The sequence below is a fragment of the Bolinopsis microptera genome, chromosome 11 (genome assembly GCF_026151205.1).
Source record: "Bolinopsis microptera isolate Bmic1 chromosome 11, MBARI_Bmic_1.0, whole genome shotgun sequence".
In the NCBI taxonomy this organism is placed as follows: Eukaryota; Metazoa; Ctenophora; class Tentaculata; order Lobata; family Bolinopsidae; genus Bolinopsis; species Bolinopsis microptera.
In genome coordinates, this window is record NC_087082.1 from 19,166,238 (window position 1) to 19,186,200 (window position 19,963).

General features: G+C 36.6%; 1 protein-coding gene across 1 annotated transcript in view; it reads right to left on the reverse strand.

The window, feature by feature from the left end:
* LOC134823734 (uncharacterized) overlaps positions 1-13,967 on the reverse strand; it is a 55,590-nt gene extending 41,623 nt beyond the window's left edge. Inside the window, exons 1-4 of the mRNA XM_063835268.1 lie at positions 13,859-13,967; positions 12,698-13,174; positions 12,138-12,587; positions 3,190-3,321 (exon numbers count right to left, since the gene is read on the reverse strand). Coding sequence (XP_063691338.1) covers positions 3,190-3,321; positions 12,138-12,587; positions 12,698-13,174; positions 13,859-13,946 — 1,147 coding nt within the window. The 5' untranslated portion in view covers positions 13,947-13,967. The remainder of the gene's footprint in view (positions 1-3,189; positions 3,322-12,137; positions 12,588-12,697; positions 13,175-13,858) is intronic.
* Positions 13,968-19,963: the final 5,996 nt, after the last annotated feature.

Sequence of the window (19,963 nt, forward strand, 5' to 3'; positions counted from 1 at the left end):
ATAAATTGATTGTGGGTATAAAATAAAATTTGTTTTACTATTAATGCACCACACCGCTACTTCCACTGCACTAATAGTTATACAATAAATTCTACAATCCTAATTTTGTATCGTGATGGAGACCGGTGCCCATAAAAAACATTTACTAGGTTGCCGTTTGGTGTGAGCAATAGTGAACAGCACGCACACTCCTTTGCCCCGTCAACCTATATCTAATCTATTTAAAGAGTGACAACCATACTACACATTGATTTAGGATTCCTTTAAATATCAAATCGATTTATTGTAAACTTGTTTAATCTGTAATAAATGGCATAAAATTGAAACTTTTGTTAAACTGAAATTTTTGTTTAACTGATTCCATCTTGATCCTTTATTATGCAGTCACCTTCAGTTGGTGTCGACAGATCAAGGGTTTTTGACAGGCTGTGTCTTCATCAAAATTTTTAATTCGATTTTGAAATTCTTGGACCTCTAAAAATTAAGGTCCAAGAATTTCAAAATCGAATTAAAAATCTTTAAAGGCCTATCTCAAAATTCCTATCATAAATTTAAAACAATGACGATATTTTGGTAAATTTCTAGCTTTCTGCCAGAAAATAAATTTTCGGTTTCTATAGGGGTTTAATTAGTATAAACTACAGTACAGCTATACTTACACCCACATTCACATGCATGCAAGCTCACCTGGTCCAATGAGCGGGAAACGGAGAGGAAGGTCTGGTGACGTCATAGTCACGTGACCTCAGGCTCATAATCACGTGACCTCAGACCCAATCAATTGGGTTCTGGCCTGGTCAGCCCCCTGTCACCCGATCTTGAGGTGACGTACGACACCTCGTTAACCCAATCAATGTCTGGAAGGCTGCAAATTTTCACATGCCAAATCCACAAGATTCTTAAAGAGTTGTGCAAGATGACGACACATAGAGGCCGCAGAATTATGAGGACTACCAGATCCTGGTGGAACCTAAGCGATCCATGATATCACGACAGGCCCTAGGGGGCCATATACCCGTAATGAGTAAAATCTTTAATTTTACTAGTTAAAAAGCTTTCATGCACTCATTTAGTAGGGATCTTAACTAAATACTTAAATAAGATTGAAGGAGTGTCCCTAGATATGATTGAGGGGGGCTGTTTTTATCTGTATCAATACAATGTGCACCTCAATGACTGTAAATCAGACATTTTTGGCCGCCAAATTTTTTTAAAGGCCTAACTCAAAATTCTGTCCCAAAACTTAAGGTCATGAGACAATTCTACGTTGATTCTGAAAATTTCATGTGAAAATATTGAAACCCTATTGAGTTCTATTGTTTTGAGCGAAGTCAGTTTGAGATATGGGCGATTTTGTTCATTTTTTGCGATTATTTGAACACAGAATCCACAGTTAGGTAGATATTGAGCTGATAATCATAGAGAATGTGTAATATATGCTTACCTTCCATATAAAGTTGGTTTCATTCAAAAATATTGATATTTGACCAATTTATGGACCAAAATCGATCAAATTTGGTGCGTATGCCCAAATATGGGCATATGGTTTTTGTTTTTATCCCATAACTCGGCCAATTTTTATCCAATTTTGATAAAACTTGATATGTGGGTTCAGGAGACTAGTAGCTACAAGTAGAGCATCCCAAAGCATGGTTTTGGGCATGTTCAGGGTTTTTGACCAACCTATATTCTGGGGGTCGTATAGACCTATATTCGGGGGGCCCGTAAAATTGTGGTGGCCATAACTTTTTTCCAAATTGTCAGTTTGCAGATGTCTTGATGAAAAGATAGCTTAAAATAATACTTATACTCATACCAGTAGTCTTAATGGCATGTGTTGGACAGATTTTTGTCATGACAATTTTTCGCCATATTTACCCCTCTAGAAAATGACAACATCGTTTAAATCTTTCGCTGTCATGACCAAATATACCAAAATACCTCATGTAGGTCCAAAATTTTTATCCAGAAACATTAGTTACATGTTTTACTCCAACATAGCAGTAACAGATCCCATTAGTATCGCTTATCTTGGTTAGAACTGTATCCACTAACATGACCTATATTTTGGGGGCCACCTATATTCTGGGGGCCATATACCCGTAAAACAAAATTAAATAAAACAAAATTTAAATTGTATTGCCATGTTACAATGAATAATAATATCATAATACACATAGTTGAACTTGAACATCCGATAATAAACTCATGAAAATTATGAATTAGATTAATTGCTATCTCAATCATAAATTTTTATCAGTGTGGCGCGGTGCAAGTCATTAATTGTAATGACGGCGCTGAGCCTAAACTAATGAATTCAAAAATAAATAAAAACTCCAATGCAGATGTAAAAGTTATTTTTAAATATTTCATACTGACTTGTATTCTTAATGTTTAAATTTCATAAATCGATAGTTTATAATGTTTTGTTCCACGTTGTAGCCCTGCCGCGCACGAGCGGAATGACAGAGGGTCACGACGTGATACAAATAATTCAACGCTGGCATAAAAACAGTTTAGTTGCGCACGTTCTGAGACCAGAAATGGGACAGTACTTGGACAAAAAAACGGCTGGCAAAAGGATCCAGTTGCCTGTAAGAGCTTTACTAGTACCCGAAATACCGCTTCGAAAGCACCGCCCCAAGCTGAGCACAAAAGTATAAATTGTTTCTGGATTTTCACAACAAATCAGCTTGTACATGATACTATTGACTATAATTGTGCATAATATTAGGATGTAAAAGTTTTAATACATAATAAATAATATAATAGTAATACACGTTAAAAAGTTAAGTGTCTAGTATTTGTGTTTCTTATTATTTGAATTAGAATTATTAGAATTAGAATCAAATTTACACAGCAATACAATAATAATAGTAAATAATTTAGAGATGCTTCGATCTGCTATGCAGGCAGCAGGATATTCAAATCAGTCAAAAACTTTTAATAGAGTACCCTTCTAAGGACTAGGAATCAAAACATTATATAGTAAATCGATAGTAAGTTAATGAGTATAAAGTATGTTATATTGGTATGGTTGGTTAAAACATTGAACTATGGGCATGAAGATTGAAGCTAACCATTTAATTATTACGAAAATTACATAGATACCCACTTTGTCATTTCATCAGAATTATTTACAGTTATATACAAGTTACTTAAGACAGTATTGATTGCAGAAAGCAATACCTGTTGACGAACTGGACCTAAATCTTGCACACACCACCAACGATGAAGACAGGGGTGATGATGTTAATGATGAAGATGATGAAGTTGATGATAAGGTTGAGAATGTAGAGGAAGAGGTTTCAGAAGAGTGAGCTGAATAGAAGACAAGATTATATTCTAATTTAGTGATTATTATATTTATTGCAATAAACATTTAATACCCATTACTCCAAGAGTGATGACAGGATATACGTTACATACAAGTAACAATTTGGAGAAGTATAGAACCATTTTAGAATAAAGGAAAACAGGTTATTAAACGGTTTTTAAATTTTGCCCCTTTACCCTCCCACAGAGGGAGAAAAATCCCCCTGAAAAAAATTTTTTTAAAATGAAAAAAAATTTTTGGGGGGGAAAAAAAATGGGCATTTGGAAAAAGGGGGAAAAAGGCATTTTGTGGGTTTTTTAAAACCCAAATCTTTAAAACCAATGCAAAAATTTAAATTGTTTTGGTTTTAAAAATTTTTCCTTTTTTCTTATTATTTTTTTAAATTGGCAATTTTTAGGTTTTAAAATTAAAAATTTTTTTTAAAAAAATTATGGGTAAAAAAGTTAAAAGGGGAAAATAGTGTTTTTATTTTAAAAATTTTAAATTGTTTTAAATTTTTCCCCTCTTTAATATAGTATTTTTAAATTTTTTGTTGGGGCGAGGTTTTTCAATAAAAAATTTTTAAAGTTTTTGGCGGAAAAAAACATTTTTTAAAAATTAAAGGGGGATTTTTAAAAGTTTTTTATTTTTAAAAAAAATTGGGCATGGTTAAAAACCCTTTTTAAATTTTAAAAATTTTCAAATTTACCCATTGGGGCTTTCATCAAAATTTTAAGAAAAAGTTTTTTTAAAAAAAGGGGTTTTTGGAAAATCCCTTTGCAAAACGGAAAATTTTGCCCCCCAAAGGAAACTTGTTTTAAAAAAAAAGAGAAAAGTTGGATAAGGTTAATTTAGGGATTTAAAAAAACCAAAAAATTTTTTTTTTTTAAAAAAATTTTACAAAAAATTTAAACCCTTTAAAAAGTTTTGAACGGATTTTTTAAAACAAGAACTTTGGGGAAAAAATAGGAATTTTTAAAAAAAAGGTTTTTTGTTGAAAAAAAATTTTCCTTTTTCCCCCCTTGTCGAAAAAAATTTTTAAAAACGAGGGGCCAGAAGGAAAAAAACACTCACAGGAAAAAAATTTGTTTTATTGCGGGACTTTTTTTTTTTCAGGGTTTTGTTCAAAAAAAAAGGGGAATATCTTTAAGTAAGGGGCCCCCCCAAGGGGAAAACTGGGGTAAAAAGAGAAAAATTTTTTTTTAAAGAGAAAAAGGGAAAAATTTTAAAAGAGAGGGGAATGGGGGGGGGGTTTTTTAAGGAGAAAAAAGGGGGGAAAAAAGTAAAAGAAAAGAAATTTAATGAAAAAAAAAAAAAAATTTGAGGGGGAGAGAACAAAAGAGAATTTTGAGGGAACCCCAAAAGTGGGGAAATTTTTAAAAAAAAAAAAAGATGAAAAAAATTTTAAGAGAATTAAAAGGGAAGAAAATTTTTTAAGAAAAGGGGAAAAAAAAGAAAGGGGGGGGGGAAAAGGTTTTTTGAGGGGGGGGGGGGGGTTTTAATTTTACTTGGAAAAAGGGTAGAGAAGGAAAGGGGGGGATGTGAAAAAAATTTAAAAAAATTTTTTTTTAAAAAAGGGGGGGGATTGGGGGGGGAGGCCCCGGAAAATTTTTTAGATTTTTTGAAGGAAAAGAAAGAAAAGAGAAAAGATTTTTTTGGGAAAAAAAGAAGAATTTTGAAAGATTTTTGGGAAAATTTTGGTTAAAGAAAAGAGGGGACCCGTAACAAAATAGCCGCCGGGGGGGTTTTTTAAAAGAGAATTTTTAAAAGAGGGGAAGGGGGGGCCCCAAAAAACCCGAAAGGAGAGGGGAGAAAAGGAAAAAAGTGAAAAAAAAAACCGAGGGAAAAAAGAGGAAAAAAATTTTTAAAAAAAAAAGGGAGGGGGGAGAAAAGTTTGAAGCTAGGGGGAAGGAGGTGAGGGGGGGGGGGGGAGAAGGAAAGGGTTTGGGGGGAAAAAGTGAAGGGTAGAAGGAGGGGGGAGAGGAGGGAGAAGTGAGGGGGGGCGAAGGAGGGGATTTGGGGGGAAATTTTTTAAAAAAGAGGAAGAAACCGAGGGGGTTTAAAGGGGGAAAGAAAATAGGAGATGAAAACCCCCGAGAGGTTTTAAATTTTTTTGGGGGGGGGGGGGAAAAAATTTAAAGAAAAAAAAAAAAAAAAAGGAAAAAAAAAGAGAAATTTTGGAAAAATTTTTAGGAAAAGGAGAAAAGGAAAAATTTAAAGGGGAAAAAAAGGGGGGGGTTTGGAAAGGGAAAGAGAAGGGAAAAAGGGGGGGTTTTTAGAAAAAAAAAGAAAAAAGGAGGGAGGGCGAAAAGTTGAGGGGAGGTAATGGGGGTTTGGGGGGAAAAGAAAGAGATTTTTAAAAAGGGAAAGTGGGGTGGAGGAAGGGAAAAAGGAAAAAAAAAAATTGAGGATGTTGAAAAAAGGTACCCTTTAAGAAAGGAAAGGCAAAATTTAAAGGAATAAAAAAATAGGAAAAAGGGTTTTTGGGGGGAAAATTTAAAAAAGGGGGAGGGGAAAAAAAATTGCGGGGGGAAATTTTTTGGGAATTTTTGGGGGAGGGGAAAAAAAATTTTTTTTTTTGGGGGGAAAAAAAGGGTTTTGGGAGGCCAATTTTTTGGGGGGTTTTGGAAAAAAGAGCGTAAAAGGGTTTTTTGAAAAATAAATTTTAAAATTTTTGGTTTTTTTTGGGGAAAAAGAAAAGAGAAGGGGAAGGGGAAGGGTTTTAAAAGGGGGGAAAAGGTGGAAAGGAGTTGTATGGACGGGGGCAAAAGGAGGAAAAGGGGGAAAGGGGGGGAAAAAGGGGGAAAGGGGATTTAAGAGGGGGAAAATTTTTTTGGGGGAAGGGGGGGCAAGGAAAAAATTTTTTTGAGAAAGGGGGGGGGAAAAGGAAAAAAAAAAGGGGGGGAGGAGGGGGAAAAAAAATTAAAATTTTTCCGGGAAAAAGGGAGGAAGGGGAAGGGGGGAAAGGGGAGGGAAAAAAAAGAAAAAAGAAAAAAAAAATTTTTTTGGTTTTTTAGGAAAAGGGGAAAAAAAAAAAGCAAAAGGGAAAAAGGGGGAAGGGGAAAAACCCTTTTTTTAAAAAAGGAGGAGAAAAGGAGGAAGGAAAAAAAAGGGGGGGGGAAAAAAAAAATTTTTAAAGGGGGAAAGGAAAGGGGAAAGGGGGAAAGGGGAAAAAGGGGAAATTTTTGGATTTTAAAGAAGAAAAATGGAAAAAGGGGATTTGAGAAAAAAAAGGGGGGGTTTGATGGGAGCCCGGGGGGGGGAAAAGAAAAGGAGGGGGGAGGGGGGGGAAACCCCCAAAAGGGGGGGGGAGGGTTTTTTAAAAAGGAAAAAAGGGAGGGGGGAGAGAGGAGTTGACTGGGGGGGGGGAAATTTTAAAGAAAAGGAAAAAGGAAGAAAGGGGGGGGGGAAAAAGAGAGAGGAGAGAGAGGGAGGGGGGAGAGGGGGGGAGGAGGGGGGGAGGAGGAGAGGGGGGGGGAAAAGAGGAGGGGGGGAGAGGGGGAGAGAGGGAGGAGGAGGGGGGGGGGGGGGGAGAGGAGGAGGGAGAAAAAGGAAGGGGAGAGGAGGGGAAGAGGAGAGAGGGGGGGGAGGAGGAGAGAGGAGAGGAGAGGGGAGAGGGAGGGGGGGGAAAGGAGGAGAAGAGAGGATGGGGGGGAAAAGGGGGAAAGAAAAAGAGGGGAGGGGGGGAGGGGAAAGGGGAGGGAAGGGGGGAGAGAGAGGGAGGGAGAGGAGTGGAGAGGGGGAGAGAGAGGGGGGGAGAGGGAGAAAAGGGGAAAGGGGGAGGAGGAGGGGGGAGGAGAGAGGAGAAAAGGGGGGGAAGGAAAAAGGGGGAAGGGGGAGGGGAGAGGGGGAGAGAGGGGGGGAAAAAAAGGGGCAAAATTTATGGGCTCCGGCGGCCCCGGGGCGAAAGTTAGAGTAAGAGGGGGAAGCGTCCCGGCGGGAAGCAGGAGCAGCATGGCGCAGAGCGGTTTTTCCTTTATTTTTGGGGGGGGGCCCCATTAAATTTTTTTGGTTTTTGGCCAAAAATTTTCCCCAAAAAATTTTTTAAAAAAAAAATTATTTAATTTTTTAAATTTGGGTTTTTAAAAATTTTTTTTTTTTTTTAAAAAATTTTTTTTGGGCCAATTTTCGGGTCAAAATTTGGGGTTTAAAACAAAATTTTTTTTTTTTTTGCCTTTTTAATTTTTTTTTAATCCATCCTTTTTCCCCAACTAATTGGTTCGGGTTTTAGTATGTTGAAAGCTGATTTATGTTGGGAAACCCAAGATTGACCAAATAATAAAAAATCAAGAATTTCGTAAAATTTAAAGCAACTTTTAAACAATTTTATTTTGCCCAAAAGCCGCGCCCAAAAATATGGGGCCCTAGGCGAAACTCATGATATAAAAGTTTTAGGAAATTTTATTTGTTTGTACTTCGAAGAGAAAATTTATATTGGATTTTGTTTTTGGGGGCAAGTGATTTCAAGTTTAATATATTAAATATTAAACTATAAATAAAGGGCTTTTCAAAATTTGCTCGCCCAAAAATTATCACGTGTCTTTGGTTTTTTCGGGTTTTTTAGCGAAAAAAAAGCGGGTTTTAATAAAAACCCCGTCCGGTCCCAACTTGATCTAACCCTAAACATACCCCAAGTATCCACAACCCTAACGGGCCCTAAAAAATCGATTTTGTGTTTAACTGCGTCACGTGCCCCAAAAAAGTTTTTTTCCCTTTAATCTCCGGGCCGGGGGGAAGCATTTTAATTTTTTAATAGGGGGTGGTTCGGAATCAGCGTCCAAAAAAAAAACTGAACAAAGTCTTTCATATCCCCATATCAAGGCCTTTTTCAAGAATTTTCTTAAAATTTGGGCAAGCGATTTAAGGGGGGCGTAATTAAATGGTTGATCAAGACAAAAATTTTGTTCCCTGCATCAAACAATATCACTCGATCAAATTTGAAACTTGTTATTTTTCCGTAAGGGTTTCATGCTTTGATAAAAATTTACAAATCTAAATTTTCTGCACGAGAAAGTTTGATTAAAAAATTTCCTGAGGATGAATCGATCTACAGTTCACAATACTTTTCATGATCAAATTTTCAAAAAAAATCCCATGATTCGAAAAAACGGTCAATACCATTCAAAGTTATAGCCGTGGGTGATAAAATCAATATTTATTTTAAATTTGAGGGACTTTTCCGTGAACATAAAGGTGCTAACTCCGGGGGGTTCCCTTTCTGTTAAATTTAAGAGAGGGGCCGGTCTTACCTAAAAAAAACGACCCCTATTAAAATTTTTTGTATTTGGACTTTTGGAAAATATTTGGATCAGAAGGATAATTAAAAAACAGGATCATAAAGTCAGGAATCATAAAAAATTCCCGGGTATAAATACCCCGGGTCTAAAAACGGAAAGGGAAAAGGCCGCATTTGTTTTTAATGAGATTGTGGTTTAATGTGATAGTGGTTTTTTGAGGTGTGAGGGTTCATAATGATTAATGAAATGTGGTTTCTAAAGTAACTGACAGACGGTCAGAAGCCTACAATCTACATCGACAATTTTTAAAAAATTTAAACGAAATATTTAAAGAAAAGTCAAAATGTAAATCCAAACGTCCATAGCTAATAGATTGGACCACCGTGAGATCAAAATGTACCCCCATGCAGATAAACTCGCGAACATGCAACTTTAATTGGCACTCTGTCTGTCCCTAATGTATGCAAAAAGGAAATTTTTAAAAATTTTGCTTTATCGAACTTTTCGTGAATCGTTTCGGTTGTCCCGAAAAAATTAGATTTTTAGATAAAATAGCTATCCCCATCCGATGTTATGTGTGAACTATTGGGGTAAAACATAAAAAACTTTACAAAGCGGGTCATTAATATGATTGGAATTTAACCAAATTTTAATTAATTAACAAAAATAATGGTCTAAATTAAAAAAAAATTACCCTAATAGAAGGCATAATGTAGCGACGAAGATTGCGCTGGTATTGTAAGCAATTGATCGCAAACTGGCAGGTTTCCTGAATGTTGATATGAAAATTTATCGGATCAAATTTGGGAAAGGGATGCGATTTAAAGACATACCAAATATTTTTCACAGGATTTTTTGAACGAACCCCTTTGGGAGGTATTTTTAATTTTGCCTTTTGTTTAATTTCTGTCGTCGGTTTTTAAACTATATTTTCATTTTTTGCTTTTACGTGCTTTCTTGTTTTTGTATTACGTAAATTATGTATAAAAAAAAACTATCAAAAAAAAATTTTACTAAATGTAAAAAAAAAATTTGGAAAAAAAAAAAGCCCCAAAAAAATTTTCTGATTTTTAAGGTTTTGAATGCCTTCGCGTTAGTTGTAATGTCCCCTTTTAAAAAATTTTAAACCGCTCTCGCAGTTCCCGTAAAGTCCGTAGGTATATCAAGCGCTCCTTTAACTTAAAAACTATACACAAATCGTCGGATGATATCATCTCTACACTCGGCGACTGTCACGGGACTTTTTAACCGTTCTCTGTAGTCCTGAAAGACTATTAAAATGGTCCCCCAGGAGAAACGGGGGAAAAACGTTCCCATACGTGATATTTTCAATTTTAAAAAAGTTTGGGCTAAATTTTGTTAGGGTAAGGGTTTCAGCATATCAATATGCTTCGTTGGTTTAGGGGTTTGGGTTGGGGGTAGGAATTGGGGTTTGGGTTTGAATAGGCTTCAATTTTTGAGACTAGGGCGTGTTAAAAAATTTTTCGGGACGTCGAGGGGTTTTGAGTGATTAAACGTCATTTTTTTTGGGAGGTATAGGGACAAATGTTTATATTCATTATTTGGCTACTAGCAGTATTTTATCTTGGATTTCCCTACTTGAGAAAGCCCACTCTTTTTACCGTCGCACCGGCGGGTTTTCCAGTCTTTTTTTTTTCCCAATTTTTCCCCTCGAATCCCGTGCCCTGGTTGGAAGGTTGAAAAGTATCGTAAACCCTCGTTGCAAGTGTATTCAAACCCTAATTCCCTGGTTTTTACTTTGAAGATCCCAAAACTCTTTTCTTTAAAAAGGGGAAATCAACAAAAAAGGTCTAAACCTGGTGGGTGTATTTTGTCATAACCCAAGGAAATTATATTTTGGTGGGTCTGAGAACAGTTCGAAACCCCCCGCTTCATTTAGTCTTTGTCCAAAAAGTTTTTCTCAAAATTTTCGCTTTTAAAACGTAGTCAGTCTTTTTAAAACCGCTTTGGTTGGGAAATTTTAATATTTTGTGCCCCTATTTGGCCCCTTTCCTTGATCTGAAAATGTGGGTTTTTTAAAAAAACATATGACAATTAAATTTGGGACTTCTAAGTTTTCAGTCGTTTTGAAATATTTTAAAAACGGGGTTTTTAAATTTCCTGGGAAAATATTATCTTCCCCATCGTCCCCAGCATCAAATTTGTCTGGAAGAAGACCCCATGGAAATTAACGTTGCCTGAAAAGAAAATTTTTAATTGGTCGATTTTTCAAAAAAAAACAAAATTAAAAACTAAATTAAAAATTTTGTGTACGGGTTTACAAAGTGGTTCAAGGTGATGTTAAGTATAAATGGGCTGAATTTAAAATTAATTCAATTGACATCAAAATTTTTAAATGTAGTTGCGTTAGGGATTGATAAGAGGTCTAGATCGCAAAAGGTTTTGGTTTCCCGAAAAGTTGGTAAAAATCAGTATTTCTTACCTTCGGAAATTCCGAACTTTGGGAAATTTTTATTTGTTATCCCTCTCAAGCTAAAGTTATCACCTTTGTTGTTTTCCAGATCTTCCAAAACGCGTGCCCTCCCGTGCCCTGCGTTGGGAAAGGGTTTGAAAATGATCAGTAAAACATCGTTAAAACTGTCTTCAAAACCCTTTTTTTCGTGCGTTTTTACTTTGAAGATTCTAAAGCCTCATCATTTTAGGGGGGCAAAACAACAGGAAGGTCTAAATTTGTTCGGTTAAATTTGTACAATAGAGGAAACCCTATTTTTGGGGGTTTTTGGGGGAACGTTTTTGAAAGCCCCTGCCTTTTTGCCCCACGTTTTAAGTTGTTTCAAAAAAATTTGCGCTTCCCCAAAGTGTCGTCTTCATTAAACATCCTTTTATTGGGGGAAATTTTTATCTCCATGAACGGTTTTTTTCCCCCATTTATCTGAAAAGTGATGTTTAAAAGAATATGACAGTTAAAAATTTTATTTTCAGCGAGTTGAAAAATATTGCGAAAACTAGTTATAAGTAAAAATATTACCTGTAAAATATTATCATCCCCATCGACCCCAACATCTTTCCCATCGACCCAACATCAACCGCATGTCCCCCGCATCGTCTGCAGATCGTCTGCAGCATCAAACCGTCGTCACCGCCGTTGCGCATCAACCCCATCGTCCACCGGTTGTTGCGCATGTCTGCGCATCAACCGCATGTCCACGGATGTCTGCTGCATGTCTGCGCATCAGCCCCTGTCACGGCATCGTCTGTGCATGTTTGCTGCATCCCAAATCGGGGGAAGGAAAAAACCCATTGAAATTACCATTTACCCCTTTACTTTTATACCCCCTTTACTATTATACCCCCTTTACTTTTATACCCCTCATTGCGGGAAATGAATTAGGAACTGAGTTGATTTGTCAAACAAACAAAGTTAATAAACTAAATTAAAGCAATTTTGTGTACAGGTTCACAATGACGTGGTTCAAGGTGATGTTAAGTATAACTGACTGAACTAAAGTTAATTCAATCTGACATCAATTTTAAATGCAGTTGCAGTTAGGTATTGATAAGCAGGTCTAGATCGCAAACTGGTAGCGTTTCCTGAAAAGTTGGTAAATATCAGTATTTCTTACCTTTGGATTCCGTACTTGAAAATTTGTACTTTGTTACTCCGTAGTCAGACTGAAAGTCTATCCTTTCTTTGTTGGATTCCCACACCATTCTCCAAAAACTAAATCCTGTGCACATTGCGTCTGAAGGTTCGAAAGTGATCAGCAACTCATCGTTGCAACTGATCTTCAAACCCATTGCTCCGTGCGTTTCTACTTTGAAGATCCTAAAACCATCATCATCTTTAGCGGGCAAATCAACCCGAAGGCGTCGATTTGTTGTACAAGAGAGGAATTCATATTTTGGTGGATTTGAGAACTGTAATTTGAAACCCCCTGCATTTTTGCCGGCATTGTTGTTATAGTTTATTACCAAATTGATGCCACTTCCGATCGTCATATCAGTCTTCAGATAAACAACTCCTTCGGGAATTTCAATATCCTCCGGCCAGAGCGGTTTGTCCTTCCATTGCTCTGAAAATGTGGTGTTTTAAAAGACATATGACATTGACAGTTAAAAATTGTACTTCTCAGCCAAGTAGAAAATATTGCAGAATCTAGCTTATAAGCTAGATAAATATTACCTGCACTGGAGCCTGCGGATTCCAAACTTGAGATTTTGAACACGTTTACTCCTCTGTCAAAGTCAAAGTTTATCAGCTCTTTGTTTTTTTCCCACGTATTTACCCACAATGTCGACCATCCCGTGCACGCTGCGTCTGAAGGTTCGAAAGTGATCAGCAACTCATCGTTGCAACTGATCTTCAAACCATTTGTTCCGTGCATTTCTACTTTGAAGATCCTATAGCCATAATCATCTTTAGCGGGCAAATCAGCAGGAAGGTCTTGACTTGGATTCATAAAGTCTGTACACTTAAGGAAACCATACTTTGGTGGAGATGAGAATCTTAATACGAAAGATCCTGTCGTGTCACCGGCATTGTTTTTATAGTTGATTCTCAAATCTGTGCCACTTCCAATCGTCAGATCAGTCTTCATATAAACATTCTTTTGGTTGGGAAGGTTGATATCTGTCAAAAACGGTGTCTCGTGCCATTCATCTGAAATATTGGTGTTTTTAAGACACATGCCAAAAACATGTTGACATATAGCCTAGTCAGTGCGATATTTATAGCGAAGGAATAAATATATCCACCCAACGCGTGTATATTTGTGGTAAACTGATTTATGAATAAATATACCACGAAATACAGAATATACACATAATATAATATAATTGTGTATAAATAATTGTGCAATAAGCATTTTAAAAGTTAAGCCGCGCCGCCCTTCGTGTGTTCGTCGTTATTTTATTTTTAACAGGTTTTGGATTGTTTAATTTGTAGAGTCCTTTTTATTTTTGTAGGTGATAAATCACTTTACACTAAAATAACATGTTCTCTAGATTAAAATGGCCCTGGATAGAAAGATTATGCAAAACCCTAAACCTCTGATCTACTCTGACCCCAACGTAACCCTAACTCTAACCCTAACACAATCCGTATTTGAAGCATATGCTAAAACCCTAACGAGAAATTCGACCAACTTCCTTATATGATCATGTCACGCGATATCGGCGATAGCGCAATAAAATTAAAGGAAATAAATTAAAGGTCATTATAATTGGTACGCTAAATTTTTATACTTCATTGCATTTGTCATTGTATAAAATTGTATAAAATTTGATTCTTATTCCGCTAAATATTAAATAAAGTGCATATGTCGTATATATGTCATATTTTAACCTGGTTCGACTGTGATGGGATCCGCTCGCGCTGTATCACTGACAACCAGACAGAAAGCTGCGAAAACCAAAAACGAGAGGCTCTGCATCTTTATGTCGTCATGAGCCTACTGAAAAAGAAGAGGAATGAATACGAATTCATATTTTAAATTTACCTTTTATATTGGGTCAAACTTTAACGAGGATTTCAAAGGATTTCAAGGATTTCAAGGATTTCAAAATAAAATGATCATTACAATAAACATTGTGTCGGATCTAAATTTTAGAAAATAAAGATAAAATGAAAGTCAAAAACGAAAAAACCGAAACCTGTCCTGAAAAATGCACAGTTGACGGTTATAGTCTAAAGAGTTTAAATACCGAGCTATTCTAATATGGAATGTTCATGACGCGAACAACCAGTCCTTTGGGTCCATGCTTAAGATCCACACATAAATTCCACACTAAAGCAAAAGTGTGAAACGCACACGAAAAATAACACACTGTCGGATCCACGTTTCGCATGTTGATTCCATGAGTCATGGTGTTAGTCCTTCCTTTTCTTTTCTGTCACAACGATGTAATTTGAATTTTGAATAATGGGTTTTGGTCAAATTATTACCTATTTAATTCGCCTTTCTGACACCTGGAGGGTTCCGTACCATTTTACTGACACCACGGCATCAACTTTAACGAGACTTTCCGCAAAAACCGTAAAAGATATACAATTGAAACGTTTTTGACTGGGTCAAATGCTTTAATGGCCTCCAAATCAGCATGAAAAAATAAAAAATTGGCCAAGAAATAGGAGTTTTAGACCCCAAAATTTGGACTCCCAAGTGGCGTCAAAAACGCGAATTAAATAGGTAATAATTATTTTAGTCTCTTGAGTCTTGACACCATTTTAGGGATATACGGGTTCCTGCAAGCCCGAGTTACCTCATATAAGTGTGAATCATTGATAATTCATAATGCAAATTCATCGTGTAGCACGATTAGTTCGAGCTGTATGTACGAAAAAAAAAAGTTATTTCTTGCTTGCGTAAAATGCATATAACTCCTGAAATATCAAATATTTTGAAATAAATTTTACAGGATCGTAATAAGCTTAGTCAAACGCAACTTTTGGTATCAAAATCATAATTTTAATATTAACAAAATACCAATCATACAAGCCTGGTTCGAGAACATGCAACTTGTGCCTGACATGACAGAAAAGCTCGTCATCATCAAAAGCTCCAAATCCATCAACAGCAGGACCGAAAAAATCTCAAAATACAGGCACTCAAGGAAATTCCTAATAATGCACTACAAAATTTTGAAAAATGCCCAGCAAAATTAAATTTCAGAATTTGGCCGCCAAATTCCACTCCAAAACTTAAGGTCGACATGCAATTCTACAATGATTCTGAAACCAAAGCTTCATGAACGAGGTAAACGAGTAAAAAAGGATAGGGATCTGAGATAGGCTATAACATTTTTAGAATTTCGATTTGTGATTATAAAGGCTTTAGATTTTCTATAATTTAAATTAACGTTGTCCATTGTTATTGTTAATCTAATGGACTACTTCGAAGAAATTTAGACGAGCAACATCCATCAATAATTAACGTCGGAAGTAAGGTAAAATAAACGTTATATTTTATAATAATGGTGGTTATATTTTAGCAAAGGTTAATTGCGTCGTTGCTTATATTAATTATTATTAGCAACATCAAGAAATTGCACGTGCGCGAGCAAGAACAAACTAAATTAGCAAGTGCGCACGTTGCCATGCTTTGTGTAATACGTCATAGACATAACTTCATAACTAGCTCACATTTACGCTCACGCTATGACTATATTCATAACTTTGGTTGTGATTGAATTTGATATTTTTCGATGCGATGGAAAGTATCGTTTAGGGAATCTGAATACTTTCAACTTTGTGCAATATAACTATAACAGAGCTATATGATGAATAGAAATTAAAAAACAACTGATTTTTAAAATTTCTTCGAAGAAAGGATGATGAATAATCACTCTACAATTGACTGTCACGTGACTTTTTCAACCCGTCCTCTAGCTGGCGTCCGAAAATACATCGATAGAAGTTGGTTTCAACTGTGATCGCGGGCCATTTTAGAACAATTGGTGGGTCATTTTGATACCGTACAGGTTCGGGAGCTAGAACCTGTTAAGGTGAGGTCGTTCAGTTAGGTAGCTGGTTATAGTGCAGTGGTTAGTATAACTAGCAGGAACCCGTATAACCCTAAAATGGTGTCAAGACTCAAGAGACCAAAATAATTATTACCTATTTAATTCGCGTTTTGGGGTACCAAATTTTGGGCTCTAAATTCTAAAACTCCTACCTCTTGGCCAATTTTTTATTATTTCATGCTGATTTGGAGGCCATTAAAGCATTTGACCCAGTCAAAAAAGTTTCAGTTGTATATATTTTACGATTTTTGCGGAAATTTGCGTTAAAGTTGATGCCGTGGTGTCAGTAAAATGGCACGGACAAATATATATATGTATGTTGTTGGGAAAGGAGGTTATACATGTTGCCATCGATATATCTAACATGTTTACCAACATTCCTAGGGATATGGGGATCCAACAATGCACTAAGCACCTGAATAAAAGGAGTAGTGGTGATCAATTGTTTAGTACAGAATGCATTATTAGTGCACTAGAAATTACTCTTGATTACAACATTGCTTCATTTAACGGTATAACATACCGCCAGGAGCGTGGAGCAGCGATGGGTCCTAAGAACTCATGTGAGTATGCTGATTGTGCTATGGATAAGATTGATATTTTAGTTAACGAAGGAGATCTAGAATATGGCCCGCCTCATAGACCAGCATTCTGGGGTAGATTACGTGATGACATTTATATGGCTTGGCCCGGTACTGTTGAGGAACTATTACAATTCATGGAATGGCTCAATAGTATCCACCCAAACCTTTTGTTTACTTACGACTACTCTAGGGACGGCGTTGAGTTTCTAGACACCTATGTCTATGCTGTTGGTGATGTTGTCCACACCAAACTCTACTCTAAACCTAGTGACACCCACTGCTACCTTATCCCCACGTCATGCCATAGGAACCATGTTGTAAAAAACATACCTTTTGGAGTGGCGAGGCGGGTGAGACAGAACAACAGTGAAGACACTAACTTCTTGGAGCAGAGAGAGGTCTATACACGTTACCTTCTAGCCCGAGGTTATCATTCCAGTATTATAGAAGATGCCTTTAACAAATTTAGTGATATAGCTAATAGGAAAAACTTGTATACCCTTAAAGACAAGGATGAGTCGACTGCCTCTTTAATACCCATGGTGATGGATCAAAATCCAGCACTTCCCAACATGGGGGCATTATCCATAAGTATAAGCACCTTCTCAACCTTGATCCGGCCCTGAAGAAGCTGGTACGTGCGGACAGTGTATTCGTGAGTCATCGAAAGAATCAAACTATCGGTGGCATGCTTGTACACAATAAGTACCGTGCCAGTGGAACTTTAAACTGTGATAATGAGAGAAAAACAACTGCAAGTCAGATCCAGGAACCAGACTCCGAAAGTCTAAGGGCGGTTCCCGGGGCTGTCGACCCAGGGTGCCATGCTTGTGGTAAATGCTATGTTTGTAAGCAAAATTTCCTGTCCCCCTGTTCCAATTTTAGTAGTCACCATTCTAAACAAGTTTTCCCTATAACTAAGTATATATCTTGTCAGAGTTATAACCTCATTTATTTAATGGAGTGTAAGACTTGTAAACAGTCGTATGTCGGTTATACTACCTCAAATCTCCCTAAGAGATTCTCTAACCATAAGAGTCACATAAAGAAAGGTATAAGAAGTTGTAAATTAGTTAACCATTTTTTAGATATTGATCATGATTTAGATTTTAGTACCATAGCCTCCTATAATTCCTCACTTAGTAAGCACCTTTCTGTAATTATAGTAGACGCTTTAGTATTTGAGCCTAATATTAGTAAAGCAGACAAAGAAAAGGCTATGGAAGCTAGAGAGGGGTTCTACCAGACCCAATTGAAAACCCTTGAACAGTTTGGGGGTATGAACACCCTTGATAGTAACCATATACTTTTTAAATCTGCCGGAGCTTAGTTTTAGTTTTAGTATATTTTGTAGATTTTATTTAGTTATACCATTATTCCAGAGACGTGCATATTACATTTTTTACTTAAGTATACATTTTACAGGTTTTTTGTTGTGATTTTAAGTGATTTTCCGAGAATCAGTTATCAGTATTTAGATAAGAGATAAGATAAGAGTACATTTTTAACGGCTTTCGGTTTCTTTTTTAATTTTCAGTTCATCAGATTTTCCCACTGCTTTTAGTTTGTATTTATTCTCAATTGTATATGATTCGTATTTGATGTAGTTACTTTAATGATATAATTTCTCAGAATTGATGTAAATAAATGATGCAAAGACTTTCGAAGATCTAATCACAACCGCTTTCTTTTATTGTGTAGAAGTCCAGCCATGAAATATATATATATCTAATCAACACCGACTTTTAATGTGTAGGAGTACAGCAACGAAATATATATATATATCAACAATACCAAAAGGTACCTTTGAACAGTGTCAATTTCAGTGTAGTGTCAGAGACCCTGTTTTAGAGAAGTTGACCGCCAGTATGATGATATTCACAGCTAGCAGAATCTTGGATATCTTAATCCTATACTACCACAACTGGTCAAACAGACTAAGAGAGAACTACTACAAACTAAAAAATGAGTTTAAAACTGCTGTGCCAACAAACCATTTTGAGAGAGGTATGGCTACTGTCCAACACAAGATCCGCCAACAGAAACTGGAATGTGAGAAAACACACGATTCTAAGTTAAATAGAGACAAGGTGAATGGAACAGAGGTATACATCAAAAACAGCTATACTTCATTACCAGAACAACCAGAAGTACCCAGGATATCTCTAACCAAAACGAGAACTCGTAGGCGCAAGGAGAAAAAATCAAAAGTCACTAAACCTAGAAAAAGGAAATCTGTCCATAAACACAGGAGGGATGGGATAAAATCAAGACCACTTAACAGAAACAATGTCAGCCAAGCTGCATTAGACAAAACTGTCATTAATCTCTCGTCCAAAACAGTTACAAATGCTCATAAGTTTGTCTTCCACCTTGGAGAATCATTTGCAGTTACTCCTTCTAAAACGAACAGAGATAAACTAGTAGAAGATGTAAACTCCTGGGCAAACTCACTTAGAATGAGTTTCGTCCTCAGTAGAGTTGTAATCCCCACCCAAAATGTAGAAGAACATGAGAAAACCCTTGACCAGAAGGTAAAGCAAATGGAGAAAGTTCTAGGAATAAAAACCTCAAAGAAGAAGAATTTCTCTAACAGTGGTAATCATGCATTAGAACTGTTCATCAGCAATGTCAAGAAACAGATATCTAATCACCCTAGAAAACCAAAGCCAGCTCCTAGGAATGTAGACAAGGAGACTACAAAAGCAATCCAAGAGCTCAAAAGCTGGGATGATGCTGTAATTCGATTATTTGATAAAGGGACTGGGTTCTTTGTGTTAGACAAATCAGACTACATCAATAGAGTAGAAGCTGCCCTAAAAGATCAGAGCACTTTCAAACAAGTATCGGATCAACAACAACAGATCCACACAACCATCATCACCATTAAAGAGTGGGTTCTGAAATACTCAGCAGATGCTGACTGCCCTGGCATGACCCCAAACTTTATGGAATGGGTAACACCTAGTGAAGAGGAAAATGAACCTGGAGTAAACTACATGAACCTGAAAGCTCACAAACCAGAGAAAAACTACCCTGGGAGACTTATCAGCACTGGATGTAACTCTTACATCAAGAACCTCTCAATATTCACAGCAGAAGAACTAAAGAAGGTAACCCTGCCCCACTGCCTCATGGATTCTAATGATCTACTTATGAAGATGAAAGAACTCAATGAGTCAGGAAGATTGACTGGGAAGACCATCTACCACGTTACATTTGATATTGTAAACATGTTCCCCAGCATTTCAAAGGAGATTGGACTATCAGCCTGTAGAACCTTACTAGACCAAAGAAGTACTAAACTTTTCTCCACAGACTGCGTTATGGAAGCTTTGGAGATA